At 46.9% G+C, this 16,201-nt stretch overlaps 1 protein-coding gene across 2 annotated transcripts in view; it reads right to left on the reverse strand.

Moving 5' to 3' along the window:
• Window positions 1–3,833: 3,833 nt before the first annotated feature.
• Window positions 3,834–16,201, reverse strand: part of ABHD6 (abhydrolase domain containing 6, acylglycerol lipase) — a 59,731-nt gene continuing 47,363 nt past the window's right edge. Inside the window, exons 7-10 of one of the 2 annotated variants that reach the window (XM_036266604.1) lie at window positions 15,615–15,772; window positions 12,826–12,880; window positions 12,527–12,627; window positions 3,834–4,390 (exon numbers count right to left, since the gene is read on the reverse strand). In XM_036266604.1, the coding sequence (XP_036122497.1) occupies window positions 4,214–4,390; window positions 12,527–12,627; window positions 12,826–12,880; window positions 15,615–15,772 (491 nt within the window). In that variant the 3' untranslated portion in view covers window positions 3,834–4,213. Of the gene's footprint in view, window positions 4,391–7,500; window positions 7,579–12,526; window positions 12,628–12,825; window positions 12,881–15,614; window positions 15,773–16,201 lie in introns of those variants that run through there. The other variant, XM_036266605.1, reaches the window with a different exon arrangement.

A 16,201-nucleotide genomic window follows, 5' to 3' on the forward strand; every position in this document is an offset into this window, starting at 1 on the left:
GAGGGAGAGAGAGATAGAAACATCGATGGCAGAGAAAATCAATTGGCCGCCTCCTGTATGCCCCCCACTAGGGATTGGGCCCACAACCTGGGCATGTGTCCTGACCGGGAACCGAACTGGCAACCTCTTGGTGCATGGGTCGACACTCAACCACTGAGCCACATCGGCTGGACTGAACTGCTACTTTTAATAAAAGACTTCTCTGTCTAGTACAGGAAGTGTCCCAAAGCAGAAGGCTTATACCTGTGGATGTTAAAACCTGCATACGTCATTTTAGAACAATGTTAATTAACTTACCAACTTGTGATTGTCCTGAGATCAATACCTAGGTCTTGGAAAGTAAATAAGGGGGCCTAAACTCAGCATTTGTGTTTAATTTAAATCTAAAGTTTGTCTGAAGGCAGTGGGAAAGCCCCTGACCGGTAAGAAGTCCAGCACTTTGACCTTCCTCTTCAAAGACACCTGCACTGACCCCAGGCAGCTACGAGCTTTACCCCCAGGGGCAACCAGAAGTGCCGAGGAGACTTCTGATGATCATTTCCAGAGCACGGGCAAGGTGAATGAGCTCTTCCAGGGAGGGTATAACAGCCGTCCTGGCAGTTATAGAGGCTGGACTGAGGGGGGCAGGCGGTCCCTTGTAGCACCCTCAGGACGATGCTGGAAGCCAGGTGACCTTGTTTCCTGCCTAGCAGGAGGCTGGGTGATGGGAGAGCCCTCACTATTTGCGGAATAACTGGGTCACCATTCTCAGAAAGGGCCTAAGGTGCGGCCTCAGTGACCTGGGGCTGAAGCTGCCACACACTGGCCTCATCCAGGTGAGCCAAAAGTGACCCGGGTCCCACTGGAAATTGGGCCAGAGCTCCTCCCAAACTAAAAGCATTGTTTTTGCAAGTCACCTTTGATCCTAAACCAAGAGGTTTCACTCTGCTTGTTACCTATGTGACCTTGGGCGAGACCTTTCACCTCTCCCCATGCCTGCTCTCTCGGCACAGGTCATGTGCACCTCTGGGTGTGTGAGAGCTTGACAAGGGTTAGATGGAAAATGCCTGGAAGACTGCCTCCAGGCTGGGTTTGCCGTGCATTACAACCTGCCAGTACTTTCTGGGAGTCCCCCGTGGACAAAGCAACAAGGTTCCCTGGGAGGGCACTAGCCAGGAGCTTAACGGGAGGACAGACTCTCACGGGCAGCCCATCAAAGCGATGTGTCTCTGGCATCAGTCACTCCTGCTGTCAACTCTGCCTCGGATAAGCAGCTCAGACTAATGGCAAATTGAGTTCTAACCCCGCCTGCCCCCCCACCTCATCAACTCCTGCCCAGAGAGCCCATCCTCAGCACCTGAAGGCCGACTCCAGGCAGCGGGAGCAAAAGCCCACTTGCATTGCTGGGGCCTCCCAAAGTTCTTATTTCAGAAGCTTCTGGCAGTCTTTCAGGCAGGGCTATGATGAATGACCCCTTTTTTCTTTCCAAGACTGTCATTAAAGACACACAACACAGGGCCCAGCGTGGTGTGGCTTGGGGGGGGGGGGGGCAGCCAGCTGGCAGTAACCAGCAGGCTCTTCATAATCACAAAGGCAGGAACTGGGGTGCAGGGGGGAGCTGTGCTTTTCTGCTTTGGAGTTTTCCTGTGTGGTGGGGCCAGAATTGCAGGACGAAGGGAGAACCTTAAAAACCCACTTCATGGGTTTGTCACAAATGACTCTTACCTGCTCTGCTCCTGACTTCCAGACAGTGATTTCCGGTGACAGTGGAAGAGGCGGGAGCCGGGTCCTGCTGCAGACGCTGCCCACGGGCCTTCCCTGGGCCCCTGTGCAGGTGATCCTGAGCTGCTGTTCACCCCAGCACAGTTCCTGCACCTCGCAGGGCCACAGATCTGAGGTTCTGACCCAGGTCTGTGTCGCTTTGGTGACCCAGACCCAAGACTGACCCTCTCTCCCAGAACCTCCCTCAGCTCAGAATTTGTGAAGGAGGGAGATTGGAACAAGTAGAGGTCTATTGACTTTCTTTGCTATTTCACTGATGTTTGCTCTCATCTGTACTATTTCCTTCCATCTTTTTCTAGGGTTGATTTACTATTTCTTCTCTAGCTTCTTAAAATGGAGACTTAAATGACGGATTTTCAGCTTTTCTTCCTTTCTAATATATGGATCGAGGCCTAGAAAATTCCCTCTGAACACTGCTTCATCTGCAATCCCACATATGTCATTTTCATATCTTGTTTTAAAGATATATTTTATTATCTTCTGATAAATTAAAACATTCAGATCAAGTCCTGAATTCCAAATTGAACTATTAAGTTCACCTCACTTTATAGCCAGAATTACTTGGCTGCAGATTCTCCGTGACGAGATCTGAAAGGTGAAGCTCCTGGAGAATGTAGGGTTCCCAGCTGCAGCAGCAGACGGCCGGGAGAACCGTTAGACGACTCTCACCCTCTGTTTTTGATATACCATTTCAACTGAATAAAAACTGTAAACATGATTTCTTTTTTATTTTAATCTTCACCTGAGGATATATTTTTATTGATTTAGAGAGAGAGAAAGAAACATAGATGTTAGAGAAAAACATCAATTAGTTGCCTCCTGTATCTGCCCTGACTGGGAATCGAACCCCCAACCTTTTGGGACAGTGCTCCAATCCACTGAGCCACCTGGCCAGGGCTAAACATGATTTCCTAAAACGAAACTTATTAATACGTCATCTAAGCAAGGCCTTCCAATGCCTATAGAAAAAGCCTTATTTTATTTTTTGTTAATCCTTACCCAAGTATATTTTTTCCATTGGTTTTTAGAGAGAGGGGGAGAGAGAGAGAGAGAGAAACATTGATGTGAAACACATAGATTGGTTGCCTCCTGAACACGCTTTGAGCTGAGGATCAAACCTGCAACCTAGGTACGTGCCCTTGACCAGAATTAACCCACAACCCTTCAGTCCGCGGGCTGACACTCTAACCACTGAGCCACATCAGCTAGGGCAAAACAGCCTTACTTAAAGCACACTCAACACAGTTAACAGAAGATCTGCCAACATTGCACATAATTAAGAGCTTAGAAATAGCAACTGTCTGCATGTTGCTAATCTAGAATTAAGTTTATTTCATGTCACTGTGGTCATTCATAGCTGTGTAGACTTGCTTTCGATCACATTACTGTTCACAGAATTCATTAACAAGCTAGTATTTTACATCCAAGGGATTTCAGTAGCACAGCCACATAGGAGAGGCCCACGAGGTGCTTGGTGCATGGGTCAGTCTGATTATTTAGACCCAAATCTGACTATTTAGATCGATGTCTAATTATTGCTTCATTAGTCCTAATTTTAAAAATAAGTTATTCCCAGGAAACCCACCCTGCTCTTCACACTGACGGTGAGTTCACTCGAGGTACAGCTGGCACATGGGGCTGATCCAACCCCCAATGTGGCAGGTACGTTCCCTGCTGCTCCAGCCAGGGTGGGGCTGCCCTTGTGTGTGTGTGGAAATGTCTTCTACAGCTTGCCACTTTCCAGCCTGCTCTTGCAGCTGCCGGACTGCATTCACGTATGGGTCTCTATGTAAAACTTAGACATGAACAGAGCTCAGCGAGTGGGACTAATGCTCCTAAAATAACCACTGCCCATGCAGGGGACAACGTCTGAAGCAACAGAAATACCTCAAGTCTCAGTCTTTAAAACCCGTTTCAAAGAAAATGATGTCGCCCAGCCGGTGTGGCTCAGTGGTTGAGCACTGACCCACACACCAAGAGTCGCCAGTTCGATTCCCAGTCAGGGCACATGCCCACGTTGTGGGCCCGATCCCCAGTGGGGGGCATGCAGAAAGCGGTCAATCGATGTTCTCTCTCATCGATGTGTCTCTCTCTCTCTCCCTCTCCCTTCCCCTCTCTAAAAATGAATACAGAAAAAAATATTTTTAAAAAGAAAAGAAAATGATGTCCTTGGTGATTATTGTTCAAGGCGGCCGCTTTGTGACACGAACCTAAAGACTTCTCAGATTTCAAGGCTGGGTTTTCTAATTTTGTTTCATATGAGTTTCTATTTTGTGAAGAACATCTTGGAGGCTTCTTCAAGCTCTGCGGAGCTGACTAGCACAGGGGCACTGGCTTCCTCAGGGACGCCGGCGCTGACTGCGTCTGGGGCAGGATTCCTGAGAGGTGGCCGCGTCAGACTTTGGAGAAGGGGATGGGTGCGGTGTGCAGACTGCAGGCTGCAGTCAGGGCCTCAGTCCAGCTTCTTGTTGTTGTCCGAATTGTGCACAGAAACTAAAAAGTCGACAATGAGCTTGGCTGTCTTCCTAGGTCTCTCCATCACCACCGAGTGTCCGCAGTTTTCCAGGAGTTCCACCTGGCAGTTGGCGATTGACTTGGCCAACGTGTCTGCCCCAGACACATCGAGCACCTGCAAGACAAGAGAGAAAACTACATGGAAAAGATTCAGACTCCTGGGTGCACCGTGTGGACAGCACTCCCACTGACACCTGGCAGGGGGGTTTTAGGACCAAGTCACTTAAGTGTTAGGACTGTGGCTCTTTGATAGAAGTGACTATATGCCTCATATTTTATTCTGCAACTTGGTGCCAGGAGTTGTGATGCTGCCAGTGTCACTGAGGTGGAAACACAGAGTCCCTGCCCATGAGGAGGTTCTGGTCTAGAAGGAAAGGCAGACAGATCAGCAAACAAATGCCGTCAGGAGAGCGCTGATGGAGGAGGATCCTAGACGCTGAGGGAGCGTGGGAGTAGAATTCACGGAACACAGTGGGAGGCCGTGGCAGGCAGAGAGTGGGGAGGGCATGGTGGGAAGAAGAGGTGGGGGAGGGGGCCCACTCCTCTAACCATGTTGGGGTGTCAGGCCTTAATCTGAGGGCAGTGGGGAGCTGTGGGGCTGTGTCATGGCCCTGGCCGGTTTGGCTCAGCGGTTAGAGTATGTGGTCCAGAGAGACCTGCTGACAGCATGTACCACAGTTGCAGTTTGTCCCTGGCCCTGGTTGGGTTGTGTGGGTGGCAACCACTTGATGTGTCCCTTTCACATTGATGTTTCTCTCTCTCTCTCTCTCTTCCTCTCTCTCCTTCCTACTCTATCTGAACAAAAAATGGAAAAATGTCCTTGGGTGAGGATTAAAAAAAAAGGAACAGGGACATGATCAGGCTGGGCCAAGAATGTACCTGACGGCTGGATGAGGGTGGGCCAAGCTCTGGAAAAGACAAAGTGAAGATACTAGAAGTGAACACTAGTTACTAATGTCCGCAACTGGGGAGTTCTCTTTGAAGGTCATTGGGGTCCCCAGAACAGTGTGGCCCCAGGCCCTAAAGTTTGTGAATAATGAGAAATGCTTTTCCAGTGTGAAAGCCGCCGTCTTCCAGGGCTGAACTTTTCAAACAACTCACTTAATTTCACTTTCCTCAGTGACCTTGCTATTATGCCAGTCCCTACTTACTCTACCCTTGCTTGGCGTTGGGTTTGCATTCACTCTCCTCTTTTTCTCTCTCTCTTTGTTTTTAAACCTTATCTGAGGATAGGTTTCTATTTATTTATTTATTTATTTATTTTAAGGTGTTTTTTTTTAATTTTCTTTTTCTTTATTGATTTTTAGAGACAGAGGAAAGGAGAAATAGAAACATCAATGGGAGCCCGGCCAGTGTGGCTCAGTGGCTGAGCACTGACCCATGCACCAAGAGGTCTCTGGTTCGATTCCCAGTCAGAACACATGTCCAGGTTGTGGGCCTGATCCTGGGGGTGGGGGCATGCAGAAGGCAACCAATTTATATTCTCTCCCATCGATGTTTCTTTTTTTAAATGTATTGATTGATTGATTTTAGAGAGAGACAGAAACATCAATGAGAGAGAACATCGACTGGCCGCCTCCTGCATGCCCCCACTGTGGATCGGGCCCACAACCTGGGCATGTGTCTTGACTAGGAATTTAACCAGCAACCTCTTGGTGCCTGGGTCGATGCTCAACCACTGAGCCACACTGACTGGGCTGTTCTATTGATTTTTAGAGAGAGGGAAAGGGAGAGAGAAAGATAAAGAGAGAAACATCGATGTAAGAGAGAACATCAATTGGTTGCCTCCTGTAAGTGCCCTGACGAGGGATGGAACCCGAAACCTTTTGATACTCCCCTTCTTTTAATCATTTTCACCTTCAACTCACCCCAGACAAGAGGGCAGAAACAAAACCCCAACAATTCAAGTGCTATGCCATCTGGTTTTTGTTTATTTTGTTAATCTTCACCTGAGGACATTTTCCCATTAATTCTTAGATAGAGTGGAAGGGAGGGTGGTGGAGAGGGAGAGAAAGAAACATCAATTGGTTGCCTCTCGTACAACCCAGACCGGGGCTGGGGGTCGAACCTGCAACCCAGGTATGTGCCCTTGACCAGAATCAAACCGGAGACCCTCCGGTCCTTGGGCCGACGCTCGAACCGCTGAGCCCAAGCAGCAGGGCAAGTGTGTCTGTCTTTGAGCTTCCTTCGCACCACTCCACATCATCGAAATCAAGATCTCCCGCCTGTTCGGAAATGGGGCAGCAGAATGCAGAGGCTCCTGGGCAGCAAAGAAACAGCTAACAGGAAGCTTACTGAGAGGGGCAAACTGAACCCCTCTGCCTGTCACTCTCTCAGAGATAAGGCTGCTGTGGCAACTGTCTGAGCAGAAATAAAGCCCAGCTACTGGGGAAACACACCTGGAAGAAATGCAGGGCGTCAACAGGTCAGAGCATGAATAAGTAGAAACTCCCAATTGAGTGCCTATCCTATAGGGTGATCAGAAACCATAACTCATAGGCCAAAACACCCACTTGAGCTTCTAACTTTGACACTTATGCTGTCAAATCCAGCATTCCCATGGTCACCCTTGTGAAACAGCTGGATGGGCCCTCATGAGATACGCACATCTGTGGGAACCATAGCACCTATGTGTTAGCAGGACCTTCAGATAAACGGTGAACTTTCCTTCATTCCTACTCGGGTGAGGGAAGTGAGGCACTAGCCTCTAGCACAAGAGGGTGCCAAGAATCTCAGTAATCAAGATGAATGCTATTTTAATGTAAAAAAAAAAAAGCTAATAAAAAAAGATCCATGAGCAAAATATCAAAATCATAGAGACAGGATCCGACCCTGAGTTAACGACACAGCTCCCCCGAGTTCCAGCCCTGCCTTGTGTTATAGCGGCAGATCCTGTCGGTCTTGGTCCCTACTGTACCCCCAGGGTCTAATCCAGGGTCAGGCGCATACGAGGTGCTCAATACATATCTGCTAGCTGACTGAATGTACAGGCAGTCAGTTGGTGGGTTTGTGCCTTCACTAGTTGGTTTGTTCATCCAGTTTCTTGCTCACTTTCTCTGTGTACTCTGGATCTCTTGTGTACCAGGCACTGTGCTGGCAGGGAGAGGCGACATAAGGAGAAATACACCTTGTTACTCTCCCCAAGGCCCTCCCACTCTGGTGGACTGAACATAGAGGAGAAATCCTTGAACGGATGTGCAGAAATCCTCTCAGGAAGGTCTGCAGGCTCAGGGGTGCAGGTTACATACTGCCCAAATCCGGGGTACGGTTCGCATGGAAGACAGTGCGCATGGCTCCGCAGGCCTGCAAGGGTCCAAAGAAGAGGGAGACCGAATTCAAGCTGGCCGGCAGCGTGTCTGTGACTCCAAAAATTGATGACAGCGCAGGAAAAGAGCCAGGCAGCTTGGAGAGCAAAAGGCCATGAAATAAAGTGCCCGCGATCTCTGCCATTGGCCTCTGCCCTCAGGGCCTGGTCATATTTATAGCAGGCCCGTAGAATGTTGGGCTCTTTTTCCAGAACCAAATGGACTTAAGAGTCCTAGAGGCAATTCTGGACCTTGGGCAGACGCCAGCTATCAGATGAAAAGGACATAAATAATAAATAATTTATTTCTGATAACTGGAGAAAGACCACCTTCATACGCAGTGGGGCAGACGCAGGTTTACAGGTGTGAGCACATGAAACAGTTTATTCTTGTATTATTATTTATCACATCTTGTGTTATTTTCCATACAAACAACTGTAAATCTACATTTGCCCCACCCTGTGTATGCTGTTTCACAATCACCCCAGTAGAAGAGAAACCTATGATTTGGAGCAGCTGAGTGACCTGCTCAAGGTCACAGGCTAATCAAGGACAAAGGCAGGGCTGGACTCCAGACTTTCAGACTCCAAGGCCAGTGATGTACTTTCGGTAGTGTCTCTGCAGGTGACGGGCTCTCCCTCTCTCCCTGTTGGTCCCTGAGAGCCCAGAATCACCTTTGGGACTTTTAGAATGAAGAAAGGCCTACATTGTTCTCACTGATTTCTGACTGAATGACTCCCTCACTCGGGTGCACACAAAGCTTCTTTCAGCATCTTGGCTGCTGCAGGAGGGAGCATGAGCCCTCCCTCCTGCGATGCCCTCCGCCCTCGGGTGCATGCTGGGCCACACCTGGCTGCACGCTGCTGCCATCGCCCCTCCCTCTCACACCGTGGGCTGGCCTGCTTCTCCTCCCGTCCCTTCCTGGGCCATCTCACACAGTTGCGAGCCTTTGTGGGGCAGCCTCACTTCCTGCCTGTGCTTTCATCAGCAGACACAGTTGGGATGAGCCACCGGCCCTGGCAGGGCTGACAATGGCGCCTTTCACCTAGGGGTCCTTAGAGGAACTGTCTCAAAGGAGACAGCTTTTCTCTAATATCCTTTTCTCAGATATTCAACAGCAAAGACTCCACGACACCCTTTAATCGACACTATAATGCTGTCTGCCTGTGGGCCTTGTAAGGGCTCCATTTCTCACCGCCTCCTCTTGCTTTGAACTTTAGAAGAACTTTCAGTAAGAAACATGATTGCTAAGGAATAGCTGCAAATAACAAAGGAGCTTCTGGGCCTAAGTCAGTATATCTTTGGAGGCTTGATTGTGTCTCCCTCAAATTCATATGCTGAAGGTCTAACCACCAGTACTTCAAAATGTGACTTTATTTGGAAATAGGGTCATTGCAAATGTAATTAGTTAAGATGAGGTCATAATGGAGCAGGGTGGGCCCCTAATCCAACATGACTGGCATTTTTACAAAAAGGGGAGATTTCAACACAGAGACACCCAGGAACAGGGCAATACCAAGTGAAGATGAAGGCAGAGACCTGGGTAAGGCAGCTGTACGTCAAGGCACACCTAAGTTTGCCAGCAAACCACTGGAAGCTAGGGAAGAGGCATGGAACAGACTCCCCTTCACATCTCCCAGAAGGAACCAACCTGCTCGCATCCTGATTTCGGACTTCTAGCCCCCAGAACTGTGAGACAATCTATTTCTGCTGGTTAAGCCACCCAGTTTGTGCTACTTTGTTACAGCAGCCCTGGCACTCAAACAAGCCATCTGACAAAACCTATTAAAATTAAAAAATGCATATGCCCTTTGACCCAGTGATTCTACATCTAAGGATTTACCCTCCACAAACACATGCATAATGGTGCTCATCAAGGTACTGTTTAATAGCCAAAGCTGGAAATGACCTAAACGACCATTAGAAGGGCATTAATGAAAAACATCATGGCAGAACCATATAATGGAATACTATGCAGCTCTTAAAAAGAAGAATGTAAAACAATGTTTGGAGCAAGAAGCACTCATGGATGGAAATCACTCATAGAGGGAACGTTTGACGAGGAGCAGGATGTCTGACTTGGAGAAGACAGTCTCCAAGTGTCTTCCCACAGGCTGCTTATTGGCTGCAAGGGGAGAAATAGTAAATCTACAAGGAAGAAATCAGACAACAGCCTGTTGTGCATCTAAGGATGTAACATTTGTAGCTCACAAGATATTTTAGCCAGGGACTATATAATCTGAATTTAATCAAGAGGATGCAGCAAACAAACTGAAACTAAGGAACACTTCATAAAATAACTGGCCTGTACTCTTAAATATCTCGGCATCATGAACGACAAAGGCAGAGTGAGGGATCGTTTCATATTAAAGAGACTAAAGAGGCATAACATGTAGTGTGTGACTAGGGATTAAATCCTGGTTCGGGAGCCAGGAGGAGGAAGAGGAGGATTCTGTGTAGGGTGAAATGACTGATGAATTTGGAATGTGGATCGTAGATTAGATAAAAACAACTCACCAATGTTAAATTTTCTGAATGTGATAATGGTTACGTGAGAGAATATTCTTGTTCTCAGTAAATATACCTGAAGTATTGGGGGCAAGAGGCATAATGTAAGCAAGCTACTCCACATGGTCCAAAAATACATACTTCTAGAGAGAAAGATGAGAATGATAAAGCCACTGTGGCAAAGTTAAAACACGAGTAATGAATACAATGTGGTAACAGACACCATGGATGATACTCAGCAAGAAAAAGGAACTATTGATATGTGCAACATGGGTGAACTTCAAAAACAAGCTTGAGTGAAAGAAGTCAGATGCAAAAGATGACAAATTATTTGATGCCGTTTATATGAAAATTCTAGAAAAGGCAAAACTATAGAAGCAGAAAACATCAGTGGTTGCGGTGGCTGGGGTGAGAGCGGAGATGAACTACAGAGGGACCTTCTGGGAGCGGCAGTGTCATATACCTGGGTGAGTTTTACAGCATGTAAATCCTACCTCAATAAAGCAGTTAAAAATTGGTGAATTTAGCCCTGGCCGGTTTGGCTCAGCGGTTAGAGCGTCGGCCTACGGTCCTGAGAGACCCGGGTTCGGTTCCCGCTAAGGGCATGTACCTCGGTTGCAGTTTGTCCCCGGCCCTGGTTGGGTCGTGTGGGTGGCAACCACTCGACGTGTCCCTTTCACGTCGATGTTTCTCTCTCTCTCTCTCCCTCCCACACTCTATCTGAACAAAAAATAGAAAAAAAAAAAATGTCCTCGGGTGAGAAAAAAAAAAATTGGTGAATTTAGGTAATGTGTATACAGTACTCTGTACTATTCTTATACTTTCTCTGTAAATTAGAAATTATTTCAAAATATTTTATTTGTGTTTTTTTTATTTTTATTTTTTTTATCCTCAGCCGAGGACATTTTTGCATTTATCTTCAGATAGAGCTGGAAGGAGAGAGGGAGGAAGAGAGAGAGAAACATCGATGTAAGAGAGACACATCGACTGGCTGCCACCCACACAACCCCATGGGGCCGGGGACAAACTGCAACTGAGGTACGTGCCCTTGGTGGGAACCGAACCCAGGACTCTCTAGTCCATGGGCTGACACTCTAACAGCTGAGCCATACTGGCCAGGGCTTTTATTTGTGTTTTTAATATATATTATTATTGATTTTAGAGAGAGAAGAAGGGAGAGGAAGAGGGAGAGAAACATCAATTGACTGCTTTGGAGATCAAACCTGCAACCTGGGTATGTGTCCTGACCAGGAATCGAACCAGCAACCCTTTGGTGCACAGGATGACACTCAACCAACTGAGCCACATGAGCCAGGGCTCAAAATACTTTAAAAAATAGACTGATTAGATCTGTATGGGCTGATATGAAATAATTTCCAAGGTACATATTTCTTATAAATGTAAAATAAGATGCAAAACCGTGTATGCAGCATGTTTGAAAAACTTACATATAAAACCTCTCATGCATATGTGTGCACACTAAGAATAGGAGGCAGATGCTAGCTGCTGGTTTTGTCATCAAAGGTCCCCTGGGACTCACCCGTCATTGGTTTGTGTGTTGTCTGTGGCTGCTTTGACACAATGACAGCAGAGCTGAGTAGTTTGACAGATCTCATGGCCCACAAAGTTGTAAATTTTACTATCTGGCCTTTTACAGAAAATGTTTGCCAACCCCTGCCTTAGAAAATTTAAGAAATACGCCCAGCTGGTGTGGCTCAGTGGTTGAGCGTCGACCCAGGCACCAAGAGGTTGCTGGTTCAATTCCTGGTCAGGGCACATGCCCAGGTTGTGAGCCTGATCCCCAGTGGGGGGCATGCAGGAGGTGGCCAATCGATGTTCTCTCTCATCGATGTTTCTCTCTCTCTCTCCCTCTCCTATCCTCTCTCTCTAAAATCAATAAAGAAGAAGAAAAACACTTAAAAAAAATTTATACACACAGGACAGTAAGTTGTTGCCTCAAGGAAACACAAATTGGGATCTGGCATTTTCATTTTAAACCTTTTTGTATTCTCTGAAGTGTTTTGAACCAGGTGATTTTGATAAAAATAATTTGTAAAAATTATTTATAATTGCCTTTCATTTTATTTTATTTGTTTATTTTGTTAATCCTCACCTGAGGATAATTTTTTTCATTGATTTTTAGAGAAAGCAGGAAGGGGGAGGTGGTGAACAGGGGGAGAGAAGGGGAGAGAGAGAGAGAGACATCGATGTGAGAGAGACACATTGACTGCTTGCCTCCCACAACCCTGACTAGGGCCAGGGATCAAACCTGCAACCCAGGTACATGCCCTTGACTGGAACTGAACCTGGTCCAAGGGCTGACAGTCTAACCGCTGAGCCAAACCAGCCAGGGCCAGACTATATAAAAAGCCACCTGCTCTGCTCTTCTTCAGAGGTGGGTGTAACTGGCACAGGGGCCCCAGGGACACACGACATACCTGGTCTTGTTTCCCCCAGATGATCTGCGTTGGGACCTTGATCCTGTCCATGTTCTGTTGGAGGGAGTATCTTGACTTCTCACCGGTGATTTCCAAAAACACTTTAGAAAAGGAAAACAAAGTGAGCAAATTCTGGGCTGTGTCCATGGGCACCACTGTACAGTACAGTCATCAGATTCAAGCCATCGCTTTCTCTCTTCAGGGGCTCAAGAAAACAGACTCAGAATACAAGAAATAAAAGCCAGCTACCCATAAAGCTTCACTTGTCACAGCTGAAAGCTTAAAGCAGGGCTACTCACACCTTCGGTAGAAGTCGTTATGAGGGATGCGGACATCGACAAGGCCTTGCAGGATCTAAGGACAAATAATCTGAAGTTAGAAGGCGAGAGAAGATACATTCCCTCAGGTTCCTCATGGTTCTGGGACAATAAAGGAAATAAAGGCCCAACATTCATGGTAGTGTCAAGGTTTTTAAGGCCTGGTCCCCTGGATTCCTATGCTACAGCACAATATTAAATAACTGCTCAATGATATTCAAATGCAGAATAAGGTCTATTTAAAAAACTTAAACTGTTGAGCCCTGGCCAATGTGGCTCAGTTGGTTAGAACGTCATCTCATATGCCAAAAGGTTTTGAGTTTGATCCCCGGTTGGGACACATAGGGGGGCAACCACGCTCTCTCTCTTTCCCTCCCTTTTCCTCTCTCTAAAAGTCAACAAGCATATCCATCTACCTGCATCCACCAATCCATCTACTCTCCATCCCTGCATTCCCCAGGCATCGTCCTATCTAGCCAAGCAAGCATTCAGCCATCCATCTACCCTGCATCCTAAGTCTACTATGCATGCACATGCATCATTTCATGCATCCACCTATCCTGCATGCACCCACATATCCATGCTCCATCCCTGCATTAGCCAGGCATCCTTGCCTCCACTGATCCATCCAATCTGTACCTAGGAGCTACTTTATGCAAATACTGTGCCAAAGGCTGGGGATAGAACAGCCAATTAAGACAAAGTCCCTGATCTTACAGAGCTTAGAGTGGAAGATACAAAGAGACAATCATAACACTGGATGCTTGGGTGCTCCTTCTCTCCTAGAAGGGAAAGATGTTGAAGCTGCCATTTATTTTCTCTTGGTACTGTCATATCCCTGACAATTTCTAAAACTGTTTGGCCACTATTCTGGGAAGAGATCAGTGCTTGGAGGGAGGGGATCAGTGCAGCTTCACCACTACAAAGGATTTCGGGGATAAAATATACACAGAATCAGATTCTGGGTGCTTCCTCGGAGACAGGGCACACCTATTAATTGAGTTATGTTAACAACCTCTGAATAGAGTCCATTCCCTCACCTCCTAGGAGGACCCACCCCCTGAGGCAGGTCCAGCTCCTACAACAGAGGGAGATGATCGGCTCTTATGAAGCCTCAGCCAGGGCCTCTCCTCTCTTGGTTTTCCACTCTTTCCCTAGATGACCTCATGCAGACTCAGGTCCTTTAATAAAAACATCAGCTGGTGGCTCTAATTGTCTAGCTCCAACCAGACTTCCCTCAGCAACACTTGTATATCCAATTGCCTACTTGACATCTGCACTGAGTCCTCACAGGCAGCTTGAACCTCACATGCCCCAAATGAAACTTTTATCTTGTCCCCCAAATTCACCACCCCCTTTCCTTCTCCTATTCAGAAAGGGCTGCCTTTATCCAGCTCAAGTACCAGAAGTCACCTGTGACTCCTCACCTTCCCGCATTCCTCCAGTATGTCCTCTCAAAGCATCTCGCACCCCTATCCCACTGCTACCACCCTGGCCCGCACCACCATCACCTCCAAGCCACAGCAACACCGCCGGCTTCCCAGCCTCTGTCTGTACTGCCCTACCGTCCTTCAGGGCTTCTCCCATCGTACTTTGAGAAACCCAGACACCTTCTCATACCTATGGGCGCTACATGATCTGGCCCGGTGGTTCTCAAAGAGGATCTTGGGAGTCCATGAGGTCAAGATATTTTCATAATCCTACTAAATGGTATTTGCCTCTTTCGCTTTGATTCTCTCAGAAGCAGACAATCTTTCAGGGTCTACATAACAATGGATAATGTCACTCTGATGGCTAATGCAATGAGTGCGTCTATTGTCTTGTTTTAAGTTTTTCTGAGTTTTAATTTCTAATATGATAAATATCAATAGTTATAACTTTCACAAACAAAAGCTCTATGGGGTTCTCAATAACTTTTGAAAGTATAAAGTGGTCGTGAGATTTTTAAAAAGTTGAGAATTTCTGATGTAGCTCCTGCTTCCCTTTCCAGCCTCGTCCATCCCACTCTCTCCCTCATCCTCGAGGCCCCAGGCACCCTGGGCTTCCTTACTGTCTTGAACTTGCCTATGTTTTTTCTACCTCTGAACATGCTATTCCCTCAAAGATGCTTATCAAATCTTCTGCTGCCTCCATTGTTTTTTTAAAATATGTTTTTTTTTATCCTCACCCGAGGACACTTTTCCATATTTTGTTCAGATAGAGTAGGAGGGAGAGAGAGAGAGAGAAACATCGATGTGAAAGGGACACATCGAGTGGCTGCCACCCACACAACACATCCAGGGCCGGGGACAAACTGCAACCGAGGTACAAGCCCTTAGCAGGAACCGAACCCGGGTCTCTCTGGACCGCAGGCTGACGCTCTAACCACTGAGCCAAACCGGCCAGGGCTAAAATATGTTTTTATTGATCTTTTAGAGAGAAAAGGGAGAGAGAAAAACGTCGATGTGAGAGAGAAACACTGATCGGTTGCCTCTGTTTTTATTCACTGCACCATCTTCATGTACCCTAGAACACTTATTATAATTTGTAAGATTTTGTTTACTTGTTCCTTGTCTTCCTCCTTCCTAGCCTGTGTCCACCCAGGAACCTCTCCTGTCTTATTTATTTACCCCTGTGCCCAAACACAGAACCTGACATGTCACAGACACTGTATAGAGGCTTACTGAACGAATAAATAGATAATCCAGGGAGGAGGGATGCATGAAGGGAGCTGGTGCTGGCCACCCGAGCCTCTGGCAGAGGCAGGCATTCTGCGGCTGAGATCACATTACCTGCTGGGGCACCTTGAAGCGGACGTAGGAGCAGAGCTGGAGCATCTCACTCATCTCTTCAGGGGTGGACGGGATCAGGGGAATCTTCCCTGAGGTGGTCATATTCTGCAGTTCTTTGATCTGTTTTATGAATTGATTATCCCTTGAGTACTGCAGGCCTGTGGGATTCAAACCAAAACATCTTGGCAATTAATTCATCTACCTTCTTACCAACCCCCATTTTACAGAGGGAACTTCCAGCATCAGCCCAGGGTTAATATGTTTCAGGTGTCCTTCATCAGATTTCTTTTTATATTATTTAATTTTTACTTTTTTTAATCCTCACCCAAGGATATGTTTTTATTGACTTGAGAAAGAAACGTCGATTAGTTGCCTCCCGTATGTGCCCCAACTGGGGATCAAACCCACAACCTTTTGTGAATGGGACAACGCTCCAACCAGCCAGGTCACCCAGCCAGGGCCAGATTCCTTTTTAACTGGTACTGTCATCCTTACCCAAAGTGAAAGCCACACTCTGAAGAGAAACAGAGAAAAAAATCCTTCAAGATATTTTAAAGACCAGTGACTCAAACTGTAGTCCATGGACC

The sequence above is a fragment of the Molossus molossus genome, unplaced genomic scaffold, assembly GCF_014108415.1.
Source record: "Molossus molossus isolate mMolMol1 unplaced genomic scaffold, mMolMol1.p scaffold_m16_p_18, whole genome shotgun sequence".
Taxonomy (NCBI): Eukaryota; Metazoa; Chordata; class Mammalia; order Chiroptera; family Molossidae; genus Molossus; species Molossus molossus.